We start from the raw sequence: 24,755 nt of genomic DNA, 5'->3' as shown, positions 1-24,755 counted from the left end.
TTCTTGCATTGAAAAAGACAATAACAAAAAAGAATGGGTGCCACGAATAAGTTACTTTGATTCCAGACGTACACACGTACGTACACACGGACACGTGATGCATGGTAAGATATGAGTATTTCTTTATCCCATTCTGACCTGAGATCAGATTCATACGAGGTTTCCACTGGACACACACTGGTCTGATGAACCCATTCTGTCCTGAGATCAGATTTCTAAAAATGTCTGTCGCTCTTCGATTTTTCAAAAATAGCAGACCTACAAGCTCTTAGCGCGCCACCGAGTGGCGCGCTAAGAGCTTGTAGATCTGCTATTTTTCAATAGCTAAAGCACAACATGATGCTGACACCAAAATGGGTTCCCGTTCAGAATGGGTTATTTCATGACTGCTACTGTCTATACTTGATGATAACCACATGACCAATACCCAGCTTCATCCTTTCATACGGTACACAGTAATTGACATTAAAACTTTACTGTTTACTGGAATGTATGCACAGAGGAGGAGAGGATAGGGTCCCGGATAGTGCCCCGTGTTTTGTCGTTGGTACTGTGTACACAATGATTCATATACGCTACAATAGTGGAAAGTATAGTGCTTGATTGATTAAACTGTACACAAACAATACACATTAATTATGTCCTATTCCCATTTAAGTGAAGTACTTCTGCATTGGTACGGTGCTTTGTTTTGTACTTATCTCCTCTATTGTCATCTGCGGTGTCGCATGTGAGCTGTGGTCCAATGGACTTCCATGACAGGTGGACTGTCTTCATTCTCCTCTGAATAACACCCTGGAAGGAGGACTGGCACTGAGTTTTAGGAGTTCAGGTAGGATTCAATGTTTCAATTCCCTCTTCTTTCTTGGAAATTACTTGTGACTTTTCTCTCTTATATAGCCCACATCAGGGGTGGGCAACTTTGACTATGTAGAGGGCCCCTATATTTCCACACTCACTCCAGAGGGCCAAAAATCGTAGCAAAAAATAGCAGATCTACAAGCTCAAAACGCGTTCCACTGCGACGCGTTTTGAGCTTGTAGATATTTTTGCTATATTTGAATTGAAATACTGATTTTTTTTTTTGCTATTTTATATCGGTATTCTGATATTAACCTGAGGGCCACATTAAGTGATGGTGGGGGCCGCATGTGGCCCCCGGGCCGCCAGTTACCCATGTATGGCCTACAAAGTAGTGTTAGTTGAAAAACAATTCTATCGTTTCTTTGAGGTAATGCGCTGCTCTCTCAGCTCTCTATACTTTACGTGACTATTGACCATTTTGCTGTATAGAGTTCATGGTTTTTCTGCTTATTCCAATCTCTACCTTGTATACACTGACTGTACAGTCACTGCATAAGAACATCTGCTAAGTGCTAAATCTTCAACCCCCCTGTAGTAACTCTGAGGACCCTCTAGGGGTCCCAGATCCCCCGCGAAGACCCCTGTGCTAGTAAACGGTATTAGGAATAAAGTAATAAAGAGTATGAAATTGTGTATATTTGATTTGCTATTAGAATATATATATACAGTATGAATTTGATGGGGATGCAACATTAACGTTTATAACTTACTGTGAATATAAGCAGGATAAATTGTCAACAATGAGTACAAAGTGTACAAACTTGACTATTGTTTCGTAGATGGGCTAATACTAGGCCTATAGTATTAGTAGCCGAGCAGACACTTTTCATCCAGAGATGACTTACAGTCACAGACTTACAGTAGGCAAGGCAAACAAATGCATCAAATGCACAGACGGTGTACTTACTTACTTTTTACTTAGGCCTTTGTATTCCTTTCGGAACATAGGCCATTGATGAGTCGTTTCCACCCTCGTCTGTCTTGTGCCATCCTCTCCAGCTGTTTCCACGTCAGTCCCTTCTGTTCCTCTAAAGTGGAACATTTCTGCATCTTCGGCGTGCTTGATCCTCTTTCACTAGTTGTTTCACAATGTTCTTCCTGAGGTGTAGCTGAGCTGTGGTCAAATTATGGACTTCATGCCTGAATCCTGTCTGAGATGGTTGTGACTGACGTTTAGGAGTTCAGGTAGGATTCAATATTATAATTCCTTCATCCAGAAAGTATCATTGTGACTTTTTTGTGTTGATATGATATCTTATATAATGGGGATAATGTCCTTGTTATGTTACAGGAGTAGTTCACCCCAAATAATTATGTATCAATTTCGCACCCCATGCCTGTATACAGTATAGTTTGTCTTGTCTCTAAACTAATAAAACTTTTTCTGTTCTGTTCGGTAATAAATTACGTTTTCCCAATTCTAGTTAAAAAAATATATATTGAGACCACTTTCCTCTCGGTCCTGGACTATGCAGTGTTGATTTTGTCGACTAAAGATGAAAAATGTTTGTCGACTATACCTTTTTTCACTGACAAACTAAATGGAAACTAAATGAAAACTAAGCTATAATGACTAAAACTAAGACTAAATATACTGACAACAAATAAAAACTAGACTAAAATGTTTGGAAGGGACCAGTGGACAAGAGATCCAGTATAAATCATTTTACACTTTGTTGCATGCTGACAATAGCAGATCTACAAGCTCACAACGCGCCGCGCTGCGCCACGTTGTCAGTCACTCATGTTTTCGTAACGTATTTATCTTGACCACAGATGTGATTTACATAGCATGTTGTTTAGACAGATGCTAGGTTGATTGTAATATAAACTGGTAGCAACACGTAGGGGTTAGGAATAACGTGTTTATCTATTTGATTTGTTATTGTGCTATGATACCAGTAAGAGATACCAGTAAGACGCCTGAGGGCGAGAAGCGACCTCGCGTGCACGCATCCGCCTGGGTGACCTCAGACTGCTGGGTGCGGCTGCACTAATAACTTTGGGGCAGGCCCGTCTTGAGTTTAAATGGAACGGTATCAGTCAAAAGGGAGACATCGAAGAGGAAGGACGGGTGGGGGGGGGGGGGAACATTAAGCTGCAAGAAGGCGTTGTCACACCAGGATAGAAAGTCGTCTACCACTTGCCTGTGACAGTTCTCATCATTGTCAAGCAGGCTGACGATGAATCTATTTAATGATGAATCTATTTTGGAAATGGCTAACACAATCGTTGGTATAAAGAATGTAAAGAAAGGCAGATAAAACACAACCCTGGGGCGAGCCAGTAGAAGTCAGGAAGCTAGACAGTATTTCATTAACCCTTACACGTTGGTTGAGATCTGTTGGTTAAGAAGTCAAGAATCCAGCCCACCAGACAAGGATCTGATTCTACACCAAAGGAGTTAACCAGTTTATCAACCAAGACATGGGGCTGTATGGTATTAAATGCTGAGGAAAAATCAATAAAGAGCAGCCTAGTTTTACTACCTTCAAGGTGTTTGTGCAGGAGATTCAATAAGGTGGCAAGTGCATCTTGAACACCCCTTCCAGCCCTATACGCAGACTGGAGGGGGTCCAGTAAGCGCTCAGTTTTTGCCACGAGCTCGGACTTGATTCGTTTTCATGATCAGGGAAGTTAGAGCAACAGGCCTGAAATCATTGAGCGTTTGGGGCTTATTGCTCTTGGCCACCGGAACTATAGTGGACTGTTTCCAGAGGGATGGCACCTTCTGCTGGAAAAGAGATAGATTAAATATATAATAAAAGATAGGGCCTAGTTGTTCAGCGCAAGTCTTTATCAGGTGACCCCCAATATTGTCTGGGCCGGAACGTTTCCCAGGCTTACAGCCTTTAAAGGACACGCAATGGTTATTGCTGAAGTCATGGACATCGAATCTAGTATAGAAATCATTGAGGCTCTGAGCCAATTGATGATCAGAGGTAAAGTTGGGGGCAGCTCAACCTTTTTCCTTTCTCCCTCTTTCACCCCTGTAATTGTTTTCATCCCCTGCCCAGGCAGAGCCCAGGTTGTTTGATTTGAGTTGAGCTTCAATTTTGTTTTTGTACTTAATTTTACCAGCCCTGACTTCTCTTTTAATTTCTTTTTGCAAATTGCGTAGTTCTACAAGGTTCCCCTCCTTAAAGGCTCTGTTCTTCCTTTGAAGAAGTGATTTGAGGGACTTAGATACCCATGCATGGCTTGGAGTTGGGATACACTTTGACACATTTAGTGGGGATAACAATGCTTTCACAGTATGAGGTCCAACTAGTGACGACATCAGTCAACTCGTCAATGTCAGCGGATGATTCAACAAACATGTCCCAATCCGTAGAGTCAAGGAGACCCTGGAGAGTCAAGCCCACCACACACCGGCTGCGACCGTCTGCGGCGCGTTGCAGCGCGGCGCCGCCTGGAGAATAGAACTGTGTTCTATCGGTGCGCCGGGCGCGGGTGCGCCGGGCGGGGGACGCAGCCGGTGTGTGTCGGGCTTCTGACAGGCATCATCCTTCCAGTTCTTATAGCGAATGCACTGCACTTTAGCCCTTTGTAATGCGGTGCGGTAGACGGGAATGAGGTGCACACAATTGTGGTCAGATGCACCCAGGGGCGGGAGGGGTAGTGATTTATATGCATTTTTCACATTACTGTAGCACAGGTCTAGAATCTTACTGCCCCTAGTAGGACATGTAACGTGCTGGTGGAAGTCTCTTAATGTGTTTTTCAACATATGGAATGTCAGAACAGGTCAGCTCCATATATGGAGATTTAGAGGTTTGAGGTCAGATGCTGTCAAATATTGATGACATCGGGGATCTCCATATATGGGCTTAATATTGATTACATCAGGTACAGTATCTCCATCCCTGATGATGTCACATGCTCTCTCACCTGGGGTGTGACACAGTGACGGGAAATGTGTGATTCCATAGTTAACTCAAGAATTATTTGATAAGAAATAATAATGATTATGAAACATGAACTTGATGACCATCAGTGAAGTGAAGTGAAAGAGGGTAAATGTGGAAGTTGACAAGTAATCCATGCACCTTTTGAGTTTTTTCTGTGTATTTAAAAGTTAGTTAACCCATTCTGAACGGGCACCCATTTTGGTGTTAGCATCATGTTATGCTTTAGCTATTGAAAAATAGCAGATCTACAAGCTCATGTAAGAGCTTGTAGGTCTGCTATTTTTGAAAAATCGAAGAACGACTGACATTTTTAGAAACTGATCTCAGGTCAGAATGGGTTAATCAGACCAGTGTGTGTCCAGTGGAAACCTCGTATGAATCTGATCTCAGGTCAGAATGGGTTAAGTCCAACAAGTTATTGTTGTAGTTGAGTCCCAACAGGATGACAATGACGTGGGACAAGTCTGTCCACACGTAATGCTATAGCCCTTTTCCACATGAGTCGTGTGGAATACAGACTGATGATGCTCTATGTATGGTTGAAGATCAAATAAAAGGTTACATGTGTAATGTAAGTGTTTTATTGTTGTATCCTCTTTATTAGATCATCAATGCTGAACAGTGTTGTCACCAACCAGTGTCCACAGCAGAGTTACTCCACCAACAAACTGACAGTTTGACCCTGAAGACAGCCATGATGCTACAGACAGGAAGCTGCCAGCGTTTCTCCTTTTTATTTCTGTTGTTGCTTCATCTTAGTCCCACACTGGCTTACTTCCTGAAAGACTGCTCTACTATTCTTTACAATGATCATCTCACTGATGGTGTTTCAGTGTTTTGTAATTCTTGTGATCTCGATAGCATACCAGATGACATTCCCAGAGACGTTATATCACTAGCAATAAGGTGTGACATCCAAAACATAAACAATGCAGATTTTTATCATCTGTCAAATCTCACATATTTGGACCTGAGTCATAATTCAATAAGTCATGTAGATGACGGGGCTTTTGTTCCTTTGGTGCAACTTAAAGAGCTCAATATGTACGATAACCAACTAACAACCCTGACAGACAATATGTTTCAGGGACTGTCTAACCTCTTGATACTGATTTTGTCCGATAACGATATCCATTTCTTCAACCCTGCTGCCTTCCAGTCACTCACCAGCTTACAGGAACTAAATCTAAAGTGCACTCAAGTGGCAGATATCATTACCATCTTACAACTACCACGCTTACAGGTGCTGAAAGTCACATTTGATGAGTTAGAGTCTTTTCAGTCAAAAGATCTCCCATTAAACATGTCCTCTGAGCTCGGGGAGTTGAAAGTGATGTCACAGTCAATAAAAGTGTTTAGCATCACAACAGCTGCGTTTCCACATCTTAAGACAATCGACCTGTCAGACTGTTGTAATGAATCTGGATGGGAGTGGGACATACCAGACAAGTATTTTCTGAGCAATATAACCATGGTGCGTCTGTATGGTTCTATTGTGTCTCACACCATCAGAAAGGCTCTACAGAGCCTTGATTCACTGGAGTATCTATATCTGGACGTTGAGGGTATAGACAGAGATCTCTTAAATATAATCTGCAAAATACCCACACTGAGGACACTCGCTGTTGGTAACATCAATGACAGCCTTACCGAAACACTGTCACATTGTACTCAGCTTACCAACCTGGTTCTAACTGGCCTGACTGAACTGTCGAAGGATTCAATCAAACAAATGAATCAACTGAGTCAATTGAACCTCGGCCACAACCAACTTTCCGAAGTGCCAGAAGATGTTAAGAATCTCTCCATGCTTCAAATCCTCGGCCTGAGTAACAATCAGATTAATGATTTAAGATGCTCAGACTTCTTAAATTTAACCAGACTCACAAGCCTTGATCTAGGTTACAACCACATATTTGAACTCAAACCGTGTGTTTTTCAACATCTTAATGAGTTAAAGGTTCTAACTCTGGTACACAATTTTATTAGCTCGTATGGCGCCACATTCAAGATTGGCTTCCACACACTAGAATCTTTGGATTTAAGAATGAATGACATCTCAATAATGCCCCTCGAAGGGGATTTCATGAGTCTGAAATCACTCAAGCAATTAGACATGGAATTACTCTACATTCCATGGAACAACAGCTATTTTCAAGGACTAGATAAACTTGAAACACTTAGTCTAACTTTTAATGACCACTTAAAAATGTCACCTTCACCTCCCCATGAGTTACAAAGGCAAAACAATATCACCTTACTGCAGAGCCTGAAGAGCTTAACAATAAAATTCAGTACAAGCGCCCTGACAACATATATCGTATTGGACATGATCTCAGATATGAAACATTTGGAACATTTGAAAGTTGTCCATGATACACAACCAGACACAGAAACATATAAAAATGTACCACAGCTAGTGAAGACTCTTTCCTTAATAGACTGTAATCTGACGTCCCTGGATTTCCTGGCACAAGCCAATCTGACTCAACTCTCCTGGCTGGACCTGAGCCAGAATGAGTTGACAGTGATCAATGTCTCTGTGTTCAGTTTCCTCCCTGCTCTCAGATATGTTAACATGGATGACAACCCTTTAGCTTGTGATTGTTCTAATGCTGACTTTCTGCAGTGGATGCAGAACAACAACCAAACACAGGTGGTTGATGCTCACCTCTACACTTGTGGCTTTCCTCTGGATAAAAAGGGAACCAGGTTTCTGGACTTTGACATCCATTACTGTTGGGTGGACGTTGGCTTCATCTGCTACATTTCCTCCACTTGTGTGATTGTGCTAACTCTGCTCACATCCTTCACCTACCACTTCCTGCGTTTGCATCTTTTCTATGCCTACTACCTCTTCCTGGCCTTCCTTTATGATGCCAAGGAAAGAAAGAAGGGGTCTCCTCAGCGCTACGATGCCTTCATCTCCTACAACGTTCACGATGAGCTCTGGGTTTACAGAGAAATGCTTCCCGTGTTGGAGGGAGAGCAGGGCTGGAAACTCTGTCTGCACCACCGAGACTTCCCACCAGGTACAAACCTCTCTCTATCTCAAAGTAATACTGTATTTATACCAGTAAGACGCTTAAGGGCAAGAAGCTCGCCCTTAGGGGCGAGAACCTCGCCCTAAAGGCTGTGCACGCATCCGCCTCGTTGACAGCAGACTGCTGGGCGAGCGCTGGCACTTTGGCATTTGGGGGTCAGATCAACATGAAATTAATTCTGTACTGGCCATATAAGGAGCATGTCTTGAGTGTACAGGGTTTGATGAGGTCAGCTCCATAAATAGAGATATAAGGGTGGTAGCGGGGACATTCTCTTGAGTGTACAGGGTTTGATTAGGGCCTTGCTTTATTTCGGGCCTGTTGAGAATTCTAGTTTTTGCCGGCTGCTTGGCACGGCTGCACTAATAACTTTGGGGCAGGCCCATCTAGAGTTTGAATGGACAGGTATCGGTCAAAAGGGAGACATCGCAGGTTACCTGGGCTTATTTGGGGGCATTCCCATGTATGGGGATAATGAGTGACTGATGGGAAAGAATTCCCATGTATGGGGATATTGTCACTAATGGTTGTAAAGCAGGTAGGGACCTCTCTCTGCTTATGTTGTCTAGCTAGCCTATAGTGTATCATTACATCTATCTATCTATCTATCTACAGTATGAAGAAGTGAAATAGGGGGTGCATACTTAGTTTAGACTAGTCATTGGTTAGACATGGGTTAAGGTTAGGTTTAGGTGTGCTGCCCCGTGGGAGGTTAGGGTTAGGGTGAGGGTTTGAGATAGGTTGTAGTTGTAGGACTAATGACTGGTTTAACCAATGACTAGTCTAAACCAAAAACTGTCTAAACTAAGTACAAATGTGGTGTGAATAATGTGTGTTTTGTTTCCAGGTAAACCCATCATAGAGAACATTACAGATGCCATCTATGGCAGCAGAAAGATCATCTGTGTGATCAGCCATCATTACCTGGAGAGTGAATGGTGCTCTAGAGAGATCCAGATGGCCAGGTGGGGGCAGTAATGCTGATGTCATAGCCCAATGATTAATTGGCTTGTTTGTATTCATTTAGACCCCTTTATTTGCATTTTAGACTACTATTGCTTGTGTTATGAAGTGAAGTATTGTAATGAGACGTGTGTTACAAAGTGTATACTTTGTGTATACAGTGTCTCTACCCTGTGGCTCTTGGTCATTATACATAAAACTGTCCATACAACTTACTTAACTTAGTGTAAATGTCCTCTCCTGTGTGCAGCTACCGTCTGTTTGACGAACAGAAGGACGTGTTGATCCTGGTGTTTCTGGAGGACATTCCAGCCCACCAGTTGTCTCCCTACTATCACATGAAGAAGCTGGTGAAGAGACACACCTACCTGAGCTGGTCCCGGGCTAGACAGCACCCTGGACTGTTCTGGCAGAACCTACGCAGGGCTCTGGACACACCTCACGCTGACCTGACCTCTAGCATTGAACCCAGTTTGAGTTTTACTTAGTTCGTATATGTTTTATTTGTGTATAATGAGTTGTTTCTCTTTTATACATTTCTTTTTTATCTTCCTTCTAATAGTTACTGGTTTTACTGTTTGTAACGGACCCACAGGTAATACTTTTATTGTTTAGTATATATTCACAGTGTTGTGAGGCATTGAACAAGAAGTCTATTCATTTGAAGACATTATTGTGCCAACAACTGATCGCAGCTGATAAGAATCAGATGATTGGGACCCAGCTAGCTCAGCTGTGGCACTAGGAGTTAAAAACAAGGAAATGCTATTGCTGCCTCAGTACAGAGAAGGCTTGGAACAGACAGCACACAAATGTGGTGCTGTCTAAAGTTTGTTGGTTATGGATGGCTAAGGAAAGGAACGGTCAAATGCCAACTAACCATGGAACTAACTGATGCCACACAGGCACACACAGAAGATGGCACCTATAGCTGGAAAGGGGGACAAGGTATTTTATTGATTTGCTTGCACTGTTATTGGTATTATTGTTGCAAACTATATACAGTATATGTATTGTGTAATGTAATGTACTTTAGTGATGCATGGAAAATGTATTTTGTGCCTGAGATTGGAACTGTTTATGGATTATATTGTAGTGATTTATGACCATTGATATATTGTATTCTATTTCTGTCCCAGTTCTACGTTGATCTATGAATAAAAACTACTTCAAGATCATCAGTTCAGACTTCATCCGTAAAAGCTTAGGCCAGCTGCGTCCGCTACACTGTTTCTGTTTGTTGTGCTCTTACTGTATCATTATGTCCAGATCAGTGTCACAAAGCCACGACATTGTCTCTGGCCCCACGTAGAAGAGGCCAGCCTCTGAAGGAGGTCTGTACTGAGGACAGGTGGTGATTATGGCAGTCTGCTCAGGCTCACCACACTCGCATGCTGCGCTGTCTGTCTGCCAGGCCCCACTCCTTCATGGGCGATTTGAAGCGACCAACCCTACGGAGGTACTGGGGTTTCCCCTGTTTTCATAATATATTGCATGGTAACAGTTGTCAAGGTGAAAACATATAGCATAGAAAACACATTCAATTACAAAACCTGGTTCAATATTAATACAAAAAGTCAACCTTGGGGTGATTTTATTTGATTCAGGAAGGTGGTATAAAATAGAAAGGTATAAAATAATGTTTTTAGCTCAAATCTAAAAATGACAGATGCATTTGTGGTTTCCGTGGTTCACAAGGCTCACTCTGTGTTTCTGTGCATCTTTTTGGGGTGGAGACTGGAGACTAGAGTACCTAATTTATGGCCAGATCGACCACAACTCCTTGCAACATGCAACTCATGCCAGGCTAACTCCTAGTTGCAACATGTCTACAGCAGCTACAGTATACTTGCAACCATAGAAATCCCCAATGGCATTGCATGGAGTTGCACCTATAGTTGCATTGGTGCGGTCTGGCCTTAGTTCAGACGCTGTTGGGTGGAAACCTGCAAGCTTGTTCGTCCAAAACGGTTACTTTGCATAAAATGGAAGAAAGAACCTCTAGTGGTGTTCCAATGGGTCTAATGTAGTTATTATTTAGTCACAAGTTGTTGTTGATACAGTACTTTTCATTGGTTCAATATTCATAAAAACACACACACATGCGCGCACACGCAATTTAACATAAAAAAAAAACCAATTGGCTAATAAAGACAATTGTTGATCTACAAGCTCACAGCGTGCACTTTCTTTGCTCTGATACGGTATGGCGTTCATTTTCACCCCAAAAAGTGAAAACATGGAGATGGGGGGATTTCTACACCAACAGCAATGATATGACACTTGCAGTAGCCTACATGTATGCATATAAAGACCAAATGAACCACCAATGCAACTCCTTGCAACTGCAATTGGAGATAATGGCATTGGTTGCAAGGAGTTCCATGTTGCAAGGAGTATGTTGCAAGGAGTTGCATGTTGCAAGGAGTTGCATGGCGAATCATTCAGTGTTCACTGACCACCCTTTGAACAGGACACTGCTTCTGCTCTGACATCTCTTCAACACTGTGAAACAGGTATACATGCTTTAATTCATTGTCTTTATTATCTAGACAAGCAATGATTGCTATCTAGAACATAGGGCTATTTAAGCCATTAAGACCTGAGGCCGATTCAACAACTTCTAAATCAGTAGTTCTCAAACGTTCCAACCAAGGCAAAAATAAATATGTAGCTTTTTTTTATATGCTTAAAAATAATAAGGCATTTTCAGATTGACTGTCTGTTCCAATCTGCCTCTTAGCACTGACTAAAGTGCCCAAAGATCTAGTTTTGTATGCTATTAGAGATGTGAAATCAACATGGATTACAGTTATTATTGGGGGAGTTGTGGCTGTTTAAACCCCAGGCAATAGGATCACAGAGGAGGGTGCGCCTGTGCGTGGTCCCTGGTATGGCTATTATGGTGCATGGAAAGTACTGTACTCTTTTTACTTCACTTGAGTATTTCTAATTTCCAGTAGGCCTACTTCAGTCAGAATATCTTTCACACTCACAGCATTGCGATTGGCTATGACTGACACTGGCACCTTTCTAGTTGTTTCTGCTTTAATCTCTGAGTGCATGTCCACACATCTGTGGACTTCACAAGAACAACATTTTAATAATGCAAATCTTGTATGGTGGTCCCCCAGGACACCAAATATTTTCAGTTAAATAATAATAATAATATGTGCATGGCGTGTTAAAACAAAGCATGTATGTACGGTGCATTAATGGGGTGCATACTTAGTTTAGACTAGTCATTGGTTAGACATGGGTTAAGGTTAGGTTTAGGTGTGCTGCCCCGTGGGAGGTTAGGTTTAGGGTGAGGGTTTGAGATAGGTTGTAGTTGTAGGACTAGTAATGACTGGTCTAACCAATGACTAGTCTAAATAAAAAACTGTCTAAACTAAGTACTGCACCCGCATTAATATTTTTTTTTCCCATTGTAGGTTTTGGGACAACGATGGAGATGGCTGCTGTTAACGGCTCCTTTGGGGAAGACCCTCATGCGTCTTCTTGTGCGAACGTCTCCAGGCCTTCTACGACGGCGCCCTACGCCATGTCCCTGGTCATCTACAGCGTGGTGTTCGCGGTGGGCGTGGTGGGCAACGGCGTGGTCATCTGGGCGACGGGCTTCAGGATGAAGAAGACCGTCAGCACCGTCTGGTACCTCAACCTGGCCGCGGCCGACTTCCTGGGCATGGCCGTCCTGCCCCTGGCCATCGCGTACACGGCGCTGGGCGGCCACTGGCCTTTCGGCTGGTTCCCGTGCAAAGTGAGCGGCACCGTCTTCTACACCAACATGTACGCCAGCATCTACACGCTGACGGTCATCGGCGTGGACAGGTGCGTGAGCGTGGTGCGTCCGGTGTGGGCCCAGAACCACCGCAGCGTCAGAGCGGCGTCCTGGGTGAGTCTGGGCGTGTGGGCGCTGGCCCTGGCTCTCAGCTCCCCTCACTACCTCTACAGAAACAGGACCCCTTCCCCCTACGATAAGAACCTGCTCTGGTGCTCGGACGACTTTGGACTCCGCGATGAGCATGTCGACTGTACGCCTGAAACGAAGCAGTTGAGGGCATTTCGATTCGGGGTCATGGTCGTCCCTCGCTTCATCGTGGGATTCGCGGTCCCTTTCACCGCCATCGTCTCCTGCTATTCCGTCATCATCTGCCGGCTCAGGAATAATCGCTCGCTGGCCAGCCAATCGGGCCGGCCCTTCAGAATCATAGCGACCGTTATCGCCGTGTTTTTCCTGTGCTGGGCCCCCTTTCACGTCATACATCTGATGGAGTTCGTGAACATGCAGGCGGCAGAGTACAGCGGGACGGGTCGCGTGACCACCATCGGGATCCCCGTAAGCCTCGGCCTGGCGCTCCTCAACAGCTGTCTGAACCCGCTGCTGTACGTGTTCATGGGTCGGGATTCCAAGGTCGGGATTGGCAGGTCCATCCTGAAGGTGCTGGAGAGAGCCTTCGCTGAGGAGCTGCCGTCTCAGACCAACAGCCCCACAGACCCAGGGAGCACCAGTCAAGACACTGAGGGCACAATACTGGAAATGGACCTCAGACCAACAGCCCCACAGACCCAGGGAGCACCAGTCAAGACACTGAGGGTCAGTGAGGGCACAATACTGTAAATGGCTTCTCTTCTCAGTATAGCCTCATGTTCTCCAAGATTGAAACGTGATGCTGAGATTATATCCATGTTGAAGTCAGTGTTCATTTTGTTGACTAAGACTCAGATTCAAAAGAATTTGAGAAAGAGAATTTGCTGTCAAAATGAACACTGGTCGAAGGTTGAAGTTCTCTTTGACATAATGTTTGAGTTTTTCTCCCTGCGCTCCCTTCCTCTCCCTTTATGAATTAAAACATGAGCTTATGCAAAAACATATTTCACCCACTTCTCTACACATGTAAACCAGTTTGTAACTTACACACAGTCATAAAACACATTTTAATTTAGACTGTGTCCGTTTTTTTTCTTTGGCCATTTGGATTAGCATTTAGCAGGAATATGATTATGATGATACTCACTGCACCACACTTTGAGACCCGTATACTGTATGCATGAAACACTGAATGCATGGAAAAATATCACAGAACGTGACAAATTAACCATGGATAAAAAGTCTTGTAACCAAATAGAAAGATCAGGGACTTGTTTTCATCAGTGTTGATTGATTGGTTGATTTAATACTTTATTAACATTAACATTTGTTAACCGTACAGGTCAAGGGTTATGCTAAAAATCACACTTGTGTACATAATTATGATATATGCAATACAATATATAATATACAATAGAGGGTATGCACGTGACATCATTATCAGAAGTTATGCTGGAACACACAGTGCCACATCTATACATACATATTATACAAACTCAGTAGCATCAACATGCATATTTACAGGAGGGCTGGGGGCAGAGGATGCTACTATAGTACCAAAGTGTTCAAAGTTAAACTATAGCCTGGAATCCAGACTGATTGCTATACATTCGCCATTTTTATGTATTTATTTATTTTCTCACTAGCGAATCAGTCTGGAGCCAGGCTACCTAAACATATTATATTTTAAGGTCAGCCATTATTTTAGTTTAGTTTTGACGTTGGGGAGGGAGTAGCCCTGGTCCAGTGCTTACAGCGAGTCTCTCACTGACGCCCTGTGGGAGTCCCTTACGCAGCTCTTTAGCAACTTTCTCACTCCTGTGCAAGGGTTTACAATTCCCAGCAAATAAACAAAACGACGTATAACTATACTCACCGACACAAAGCCTGCTATACCTTGGTAAAAGTCTATTCTGAAAGCTGGGAAGCGTCTCAGGACCCCAGCTTCTCTCTAACATGCACTATTTTAGTCATTAAATACAATGAATCCAACCAGATCGGCGCAGGCAAAACCCGGAAATGCCATAGTAGAAGAAATTACTCTTGGCGTTGGCAGTCCGGTACATTGCTGTATTAAAATGGCACAAAGTACATTTTAGAGAGAAGCTGGGGACCTGAGACGCTTCCCAGCTTCGAGAATAGACTTTTACCAAGGTCTAGCAGGCTTTGTGTAAGGCATTGTTTTGGTGGCAGTATAGTAGAATGCATTTTATTCCTCATGTTTGAGCCAAATTTAGGGAGAACTAGGTCAGATGAGCTCCCTCTGGTGTTATTCCCATGGGCATCACTCACTCTGGAGAAGTAGCTTGACAGGTATCTGGGCACTGAACCTCAGTGACTTATCAGTAAACTATTTCGCAACAAAATAGTCCATGATTTGTGTACAGATACGTAAATTATACATTCAAGCCCTGCAGGTCAGTGTGAGGTGTGTCCTGCAGAGCTCTGCGTAGGTTCTGCCAGAATAGTCCAGGGTGCTGTCCAGCCCGGGACCAGCTCAGGTAGGTGTGTCTCTTCACCAGCCTCTTCATGTGATAGTAGGGAGACAACTGGTGGGCTGGAATGTCCTCCAGAAACACCAGGATCAACACGTCCTTCTGTTCATCAAACAGACGGTAGCTGCACACAGGAGACCAGAGGACATTTACACTCAGTTAAGTTGTACGGACAGTTTTATTTATAATGACCAAGAGCCACAGGGCAGAGACTATATATATACTATACACACAGTATACACTTTGTATAATAACACACAGCCTCATTACAATACTTCACTTCATAACATAAGCAATAGTAGTCCAAAACGCAAACTAAAGGGGTCTAAATTAATCAAAATCAATCCAATTAAACATTGGGCTATGACATCAGCATTACTGCCCCCACCTGGCCATCTGGATCTCTCTAGAGCACCATTCACTCTCCAGGTAATGATGGCTGATCACACAGATGGTCTTTCTGCTGCCATAGATGGCATCTGCAATGTTCTCTACGATAGGTTTACCTGGAAATAAACATTATTCACACCACATTTAAAACTATCTCACTTCTTGATTGATTGATTGATAGATAGATAGATAGGCAGACCACATACTGTAGGCAGAGAGAGGTCCCTACCGGCTGCTTACAACTGTTAGTGACACATTCATATAAATACAGTAGGCCTATTAGTTAGAGACAGAGAGGTTTGTACCTGGTGGGAAGTCTCGGTGGTGCAGACAGAGTTTCCAGCCCTGCTCTCCCTCCAACACTGGAAGCATTTCTCTGTAAACCCAGAGCTCATCGTGAACGCTGTAGGAGATGAAGGCATCGTAGCGCTGAGGAGACCCCTTCTTTCTTTCCTTGGCATCATAAAGGAAGGCCAGGAAGAGGTAGTAGGCATAGAAAAGATGCAAACGCAGGAAGTGGTAGGTGAAGGATGTGAGCAGAGTTAGCACAATCACACAAGTGGAGGACATGTAGCAGATGAAGCTAACGTCCACCAAACAGGAATGGATGTCAAAGTCCAGAAACCTGGTTCCCTTTTTATCCAGAGGAAAGCCACAAGTGTAGAGGTGAGCATCAAGTACCAGTGTTTGATTGTTGTTCTGCATCCACTGCTGAAAGTCAGCATTAGAACAATCACAAGCTAAAGGGTTGTCATCCATGTTAACATATCTGAGAGCAGGGAGGAAACTGAACACAGAGACATTGATCACTGTCAACTCATTCTGTCTCAGGTCCAGCCAGGAGAGTTTAGTCAGATTGGCTTGTGCCAGGAAATCCAGGGACTTCAGATTACTGTGACGAATGGAAAGAGTCTTCAGCTGAGGTACATATTTAAATGAGTCTGGGTCTGGTGGTTCACCATAGACATTAAAATGTTCCAAATGTTTCATATCTGAGACCATGTCCCATATATTTCGTTCAGAGGATTCTGGACCAAATCGTATCCATAAGCTCTTCAGGCTCTGCAGTAAGGTGGTATTATAGTTTTGCCATTGTAACTCATTGGGTGGTGAAGATGTCATTTGGATGGGTTCAGTTTTTAAATAAATAGTTAGATTAAGTGTTTCAAGTTCATCTAGTCCTTCCAAGTAGTTTTTGTCCCATGCACCCCAATCCATGTCAATGAATTCTATGTCTAAGTGCTTGAGTGATTTCAGACTCATGAGCCCTTCGATGAGGTAGTAGACATTAATGTTTTTGAAACGCAATAATTCTAGTTTGTGTAGGCCAGTCTCAAATGTGTCACCATACGTCTCAATGAAATTGCCTTTCAGAGTTAGAACCTTTAACTCATTAAGATGTTGAAAAAAACACGGTTTGAGTTCATAGATACGGTTGTTATCTAGGAGAAGTTGTGTGAGACTGGTTAAATGTAAGAAGTCTGAGCAGCTTAAACCAAGAATATTATTGTAACGTAAGTTTAGGATTTGAAGCATGGGAAGATGCTTAACATCGTCTGGTACTTTGAAAAGGTTGTTGGAGGCGAGGTATAAGTGACTCATTTGATTAATTTGTTTTATTGAATCCTTAGACAGTTCAGTCAGGGACAGTCTATTACCTAATAGACCCAGGCTGGTAAGCTGAGTACAAGGTGACAGTGTTTTAATTAGGCTGTCGTTGATGCCACCATGTAGCATGAATGTCCTCAGTGTGGGTATTTTGCAGATGATATTTAAGATATCTCTGTCTATCCAACTGCGGTACTCCAGTTCAAGATACTCCAGTGAATCAAGGCTCTGTAGAGCCTTTCTGATGTTAAAAGACCTATAACCAATCAAACACACCGTAGTTATATTCTTTAGAAAATACTTGTCTGGTATGTCCCACTCCCATCCAGATCGGGAACAACAGTGTGACAGGTCGATTGTCTTAAGATGTGGAAATACAGCTGTTGAGATGCTAAACATTTTTATCGACTCTGAAATTATTCTCAACTCCCTGAGCTCAGAGGACATGTTTAATGGCACATCTTTTGACTGAAAAGTCTCTAACTTTGTGATTGTGATGTTCAGCACCTGTAAGCTTGGTAGTTGTAAGATGGTAATGATATCTGCCATTTGAGTGCACTCTAGATTTAGTTCCTGTAAGCTGGTGAGTGACTGGAAGGCAGAAGGGCTGATGAAATGGATATCGTTAAAATATACGTGTAAGCGTAGAATCAAGAGGTTAGACAGTCCCTGAAACATGTCGTCTGTCAATCTTGATAGTCTGTTATTGTACATATTGAGCACTTTAAGTTGCTCCAAATGAACAAAAGCACCGTCATCTACATGAGTTATGAAATTATTACTAAGGTCCAAATATGTGAGATTTGACAGATGGCAAAAGAATGTCCTGTGTATCTTTGTTATGTCAGTCCACTGTAGGGTTAATGATATAATGTCTCTGGGAATGTCGTCTGGTACACTATCCACTATATCACAATAATCACAATCCACTGAAACACCAGCAGAGACATTGTCAGAGTAAAGAATAGTGCAGTCTTTCAGGAAGTAAGCCAGTGTGGGACTAAGATGAAGCGTGAACAACAGAAATAAGAAAGAGAAACAATGGCAGCTTCCTGTCTGTAGCATCATGGCTGTCTTCAGGGTCAAACTGTCAGGAGAAACTCTGCTGTGGACACTGGTTGGTGACAACACTGTTCAGCATTGATGATCTAAGAGGATATAACAGTAAAACAGTTACAGTATACGCATGTAACCTTTTATTGTCTCCCCCAAAACACATTTCTTTACATTTCTCGTACAGATTTTATCCATACATCATCATCAAATCTGTATACACTATCTCTATAGTCTTAATAAGACTATACAGAGATCAACACAGATCTGTTTTATTTTTTATATTCCATTCTGATTGGCTATGACTGACATCTAATGTTTGCACGACTGCCCGTTAAGAACAAAATGCCACAAATCATGAATGCAATATCTGATTCCGGCACATTATTCCCACTATAGGCTGAGGAAGAAATGCCACTTGGCATTTTTCAAATGAGCCTCATGGTGGCGCTATGAGAGCATCAGTCTTGTCTTTACCTATAACTGTATGTATGCACACTCCCCAGAGGCCAAGGAAAAACGTCTGCTCTGCATTTTTCATATGTGCCTTCCTTTTAATTTTTATAGTGCCGCCAGGAGGTCGATGTGAAACATACATTTTGTTTGACATTACTACTTCAGATTTTATATAAATATCACGTAAATTGGTACACATGATTGACATCTAAAGTGTGCAGTTGTGGCCTAGTGCCTACATGTTATGATCAAAAAACACTTTGCATGCACATTCATTTCCACTACGTTGAGGGTCAGTTTAGTCTCAATGTTTGTCTGTCTGTCTGTCTGTGTCTTTCTTTGTAAAGGAGGCTACTGTCTGTAATTTGTACAGCACTTTAAAGGGGAGGAGAAATAATCTGAGCAGTGGCACTGTTGGTGTGCTGCTTTGATTGATTGATTGAAATATTTATTAACAGTTTGCAGAATTACAGTACATTTCAAGCACAAACTCAATACAAAGACTGTTAACTGTGAGTGGACGACCCAATTAAGCATTACACTTGTTTACAAGAGGGTCCAGCATGTTCAATTCATCAAAACATTTAGAGACGTACAAATAGACACTTCTGTATAGTCAAAGAACAGAACAGGAATTCATCATAAAGGAGGTAAAAAGGGAAAAGAAACGTATACCGTGAGGGGAAAAAGGGGGGGGGGGGGGATTCAGATTTTACGGGGGCCAGTTTCCAATTGCAGCCGTCCGTAGGTGCCCTTTGAGAGCGGTTTTGAAGGAGTCAAGGGATTCGCATGTCTTAATGACTGTTGGTAGGGCTTTGCAATAGGCCTATTGGTTAATTGTTGATTTGTGCATTGAGTCACAAGAAAGTGGGCCTGACATTCCTTGTCTTCATTTTGTTTCTTACTCTCTATAGCAACAACTGCTACTGGAATATATTAACACTTATTTTAGCCAGAAATAAAATAAATGGCCTATATGCTTTAGCCTACATTATGGCCTATTATATAAGATATCCACAGAGCCCTGTAAGAAAGATACATCAATAACACAGAAAAGTCACAGTGAACAGGATGAAGGAATTATAATCCTACCTGAACTCCTAGTCAGTGACAACCATCCTTCCAGTGTTTATACTCATACAGGAATGAAGTCCATTTCACCACAGCTCACTCAGAAATAACATGTGACAACTAGTGAAAGAGGATCAAGCACCCTGAAAATGCAGAAATGCTCCAAAGAACAAAGGTGAGCCGAGTGCTTCTGAGAGTTCACAGGCTGACGGAAATGCAGAAATACTTCACTTTAGTGGAACTTGGACAGAAACTACCCATCGAGTGTAAAGAGGTCAAGGTCAGACTCCACCTTACACCGTATGGCGTGCTTGACATACAGTACAGTATAGCCTCTTCATTGTACTGGTCCTTGACTCCCTACCAGTGTTGGGAAAGTGACTCAAAAACTATTAGGCCTACTTATTCTTTTCTTTGTTTCCCTAATTGTATCTTTTGTCCCCGAAAGTGTCACACTAACCATTTGTTCCAGACGGTTTAAGGCCTGCCATTCCGATAAAAAATGAATTCACACGTAGAGACTAGTGTGCATCGTATCCAATCCAACTTTATTTATAAAGCACTTTATTTATACATAGCATAACAAAAAAACGTATTATTATTATTATTTTATAAAATTCATTTTATTTTTTTTGTAATTTCTGATGTGAAGGAATGTGTTGCTATTGTCTTTCTTGAGGTGATAATGGTTGGCTGTAAGCCATAGTTTCGAGGCAATTCACACATTAACCTAACTAGACCTGTACGTACGTGCCCATCAGCCACCGGCCTACGTACAGTACTTGGGAACGATGCAACTTGGGAACCTGTAATAATACCCGTTGTCATAGCACCCATTTTAACTGTCTGTCTGTGTCCCACATGGAGATCTCTGTATCTGTCTGTCTGCCTGTGTCTGAAGGGTGCTGCAAACTGACTGAAAAAAGCAGACTGGTTAAGTAATCAATTGGCGGGTGTGGGCCTGTGGGTTTGCCATGGCAATCAATTGCGAAGGCAGAGGCTGGAAATTGCACAGGTGAGGGGATTTCGGCTGATTAGCCCCACTGGCAGAGCCTTACCAGAACCTTTTGTGGTGGTTCTGGAGAACCATGGGTCCGACCGACTGGAGACCGGGCAATGCACTCAGGTGCAGAGGTGTGGAACGTGTGTGTCGAATTTGAAGTCGGTGGGGCGAACGGTTCTCGAGTTACGTGCATTACAATCGTTGTATGTCTCTAAATGTTATGATGGATTGAAAATGGTGGACCCTATTGTAATGTGTAAACACGTGTAATGCTTTATGGTGTCGTCCACAGTTAACAGTTTTTGTATTGAGTTGTGCTTGAAATGTACAAACTCTTAATAAATCAATTAATCAATCAAATCAATCAAAGTGGTGCTGGCGAGGGTGCCACTCATAGAGTTCAGTGGTGACGTGACGTCATTCGGCCAGAACTCAAGACGTAGTGTGTGTTGCAACACGGGTAAGAGAAGGAGGGACGGGCACGTTTCCGGTGTTCCGGTCTCTCTCGTCCGGGTTGTTTATGTTTATAGAGAGTCGAGTTAGCAGGACGAGATTGAGAAGAGGACGTTACTGCATCTGTGACTGCACGATAACCACCAAAACAAAGGTAGAACTTAAGTACTACATCGTAGTCCGTAAACCTTTATGTTTTGGTTATAAATCATTATTTTGTTTTTCCTTCTTCCCGGCTTTTTTACTCAAGTTTGGAGCTGCACGATTACGGCAGTATAATAGTAAAAAAAAAAAAGTGATTCAGCTTCAGCGTCTCTCTCTCCCCTGAGTGACCGGCTGCCGCCACCGCGCAATCAATCAATCACTCCGCACCGATCCCATATTAAACAACCCCTCTCTCTCTCTCTCTCTCTCTCTCTCTCTCTCCCCCCTCCCTCCGTAAATCCGTATATGTCTCTCTCTCTCTCTCTCTCTCTCTCTCTCTCTCTCTCTCTAATAACCTTGGACATTGGCCTATATGTAACGGTTGTGTACCCGTCCCGTCATGTAACACACACACAGGGTTGGATGTTGTGGTTCTCTTTACTGGTAGCTCTGCAAATGAGTGGTTCAAGACACAGAACATAAGCTCCTCCGCTGATATTGACGTCACAACAGAGCTAGTCAGACTGTGGGGTACAAACATCTTATAATATTTTACATTTAACATGAAATGCATTCAGATGTCTTTTTACAATGGTTCTTAACAGTACTCTTTTTAACATGTGATCGTATAGTGGTATAGGTATAGTTAACCTACAGCATTTTTATATAGAAAATAAAATACATAAATACATGACGGTAGCCAAAATTAATCTGTGTGTCGGGTGGGGGAGAGGCGGGGCTGTGGGGGGCCCCCATGAAGATTATGAAAACTCTTCGGCTCTGGTAATAACGATTTTGGGATTGGGTTTTTAGGGAGCGAGGATCGCTCATCTGTAATCTGCTAAATAATAACAGCTATAATCATGATAATAAACAAAACAGTTGAAATGGCTTCTACAATATCAATGTCCTTATATTTGCATTCCTGGTTCATATGTTAGTTGGGCTTAGGCATTGCCTTATAAGCCTTTACCTTATGCAAATATTTTTGTTAAAATCCTTATTCTCTTGCTTCATTTCAGAGCAGTGTGTGGAGTCCAGACTGCAGGTGAAGATGAACTCTACAGACCCAGCCAGGGACGTTTCTATTAAACAGGAACCTGAAGACAGTTCTATTAAACAGGAGGAACCTGAAGACATTTCTATTAAACAGGAGGAACCTGAAGACAGTTCTATTAAACAGGAGGAACCTGAAGACAGTTCTATTAAACAGGAGGAACCTGAAGACATTTCTATTAAACAGGAGGAACCTGAAGACATTTCTATTAAACAGGAGGAACCTGAAGACAGTTCTATTAAACAGGAGGAACCTGAAGACAGTTCTATTAAACAGGAGGAACCTGAAGACAGTTCTATTAAACAGGAGGAACCTGAAGACATTTCTATTAAACAGGAGGAACCTGAAGACAGTTCTATTAAACAGGAGGAACCTGAAGACCACCCACAACTCAGTACGTATTTCCACTATAGGATAATCTTGGTCAAAAATATCATGAAAATTAAAATATCCCCAGGACTTTTTGTGTTTTCCTTTTAGCCTAAGTGCTCTATTTTCGTCCGTGCTAAACTACTTTTTACTATTTTGACAAAAACATTTTAATTGTTAAAATAGCTAATCTACATCGACACGTTGTGAGCTTTTAGACTGGCCATTTTATATTATATTAGTTTTTCTTTCAATATAGTAAAAAAGGCAAAGTATAAGGATAAGGGGTTTAGGATGGACGAACCCTAGAGCCCTAAATGTTGTACTGTACCTCCATGCTATTTACATGTTTGACTAATAAAGTGTTCCATAAACCAATCGACCAATCAATATGCATAACCATCATTTAAATATGCAATAAAAAGGAAATCTACACCAGATTGTTCACAACTGTTCTGCAGAGTGGCAATATGCCAAAGCATCTAGAACAGGGTTTGTCAAGTGCGTGACGTCATGAAACAGAGGTAACTCCAGCCATGAAAGCCATAAATGCCTGGTTACATTTTGGTAGCAGTTGTAAACCATCATGGTGTCTCTGTAGGAGTGATCTGTGAGTCTGATCTGTGGGACTTGACAGATATTTAGACAGGAAACACTCATGTCAAAATGTTTTCTACAGGTACGAAACGACTATCAATATAAATAATTCTAAATGCTAAATAACAACAACAATCTTGATGATAATAACCAAAACAGTTGAAATGGCGCCTTCTACTATATTAACTTTGCCTTCCTGGTTCATATGTTAGAGAGTTGGGCTTAGGTATCGCCTTTACCTTCTGCAAATAGTATTAAAGTCCTTATTCTCTTGCTTCATTTCAGACCAGTGTGTGGAGTCCAGACTGCACGTGAAGATGAACTCTCCAGACCCAGCCAGGGACTTTTCAATTAAACAGGAACCTGAAGACATTTCTATTAAACAGGAACCTGAGGACATTTCTATCAAACAGGAGGAACCTGAAGACCACCCACAACAACTCGGTACGTATTTTCACTATAGGATAATCTTGGTAACAAATATCCATAATATGCGGATGTTATAGGAAGTCCCCAGGACCTTTTGCGTTATCCTTTTGGCTTAAAGCATGCTATTTACATGTTTGACTAGTAAAATAACAGAAAAATACAATCGAGCACGCACACATCCACTAACTAAGCATCGGGTAGGCCGGGCCGAGGGCCAAAAGGAGAAGAAGAAGATAGGGTCCGCACACTGAGGTAAGCTCCACTAGTCGCTTTCACTAGTACCGAAGTGCTATTTCACCGTGTTTGGGTGAGTTCGAGTTTGACATTATTTACAATTCTGTCCATATCGGGTTACAACTCGGATGGGGCTGAGTCGCCTCCACTGAACTTCGCAACGCTCGATGCGGTAGATCGCAGCCCTCTGGTTTGTAAATTGAAGCACTGGAATAAGTGTTACGCCTTTTCATGCTTTAGACAAGATATTACTAAACTGTGCAGTATGGCATCTCTGAGATTACATAAACGGGCAAATGAATATTTACTGCAAACAGAAGTCCCTGCGGTCAAAACCATTGCCCTTTCGTTCCGGGTAAATCCTCCCTACACCCATGCATGTGAACCTGATGCTTTTATACCCCACAGTGCCACCCCATGGTCACACAAATTATTTAGATGTTTCACCTATTTGGCTCTTACAATACCATTATTCAAAAAGTTGTACAAGACATAATCTTAGAATTTAGATAATATACAAAAGACACTTTAAAACCAGTAAGACGCCCTGAGGGTGAGAAGCGTGATGCTCTTGCCGTGACGGCATCCTCCGTGAGACGCTGCTGGCGTTCCCTGGCCAGACGGCGGCGTCGCTTGTCGGCAGTCTCCTCGAACCCGCGGCACACTGCCGACTGGATTACCAGCCAAGGTGTCTGGACCGCTGAGCCACGGCCCAGGCCAGGTCAGATCAACATATGGAATGA

The 24,755-nt window shown here is 42.5% G+C and overlaps 2 protein-coding genes across 2 annotated transcripts; both read left to right on the top strand.

Annotated features, from left to right (window-relative positions):
- Nucleotides 1–6,246: 6,246 nt before the first annotated feature.
- LOC308322298 (toll-like receptor 10) lies at nucleotides 6,247–9,912 on the top strand (the record flags this gene model as incomplete). The annotated part of the gene is made up of 3 exons (XM_080773500.1): nucleotides 6,247–7,807; nucleotides 8,667–8,784; nucleotides 9,033–9,912. The coding sequence occupies 3 exons, from the start codon at nucleotides 6,247–6,249 to the stop codon at nucleotides 9,268–9,270; spliced, it is 1,917 nt and encodes a 638-aa protein (XP_080629626.1). The 3' UTR covers nucleotides 9,271–9,912.
- A 2,318-nt stretch (nucleotides 9,913–12,230) lies between these two features.
- LOC308322297 (chemerin-like receptor 1) lies at nucleotides 12,231–13,403 on the top strand (the record flags this gene model as incomplete). Its single annotated transcript, XM_080773499.1, has 1 exon — nucleotides 12,231–13,403. The coding sequence occupies one exon, from the start codon at nucleotides 12,231–12,233 to the stop codon at nucleotides 13,401–13,403; it is 1,173 nt and encodes a 390-aa protein (XP_080629625.1).
- Nucleotides 13,404–24,755: the final 11,352 nt, after the last annotated feature.

Source organism: Protomyctophum bolini, assembly GCF_963924005.1.
Source record: "Protomyctophum bolini genome assembly, chromosome: 10".
In the NCBI taxonomy this organism is placed as follows: domain Eukaryota; kingdom Metazoa; phylum Chordata; class Actinopteri; order Myctophiformes; family Myctophidae; genus Protomyctophum; species Protomyctophum bolini.
This window is presented reverse-complemented; position numbering and strand designations above follow the sequence as displayed.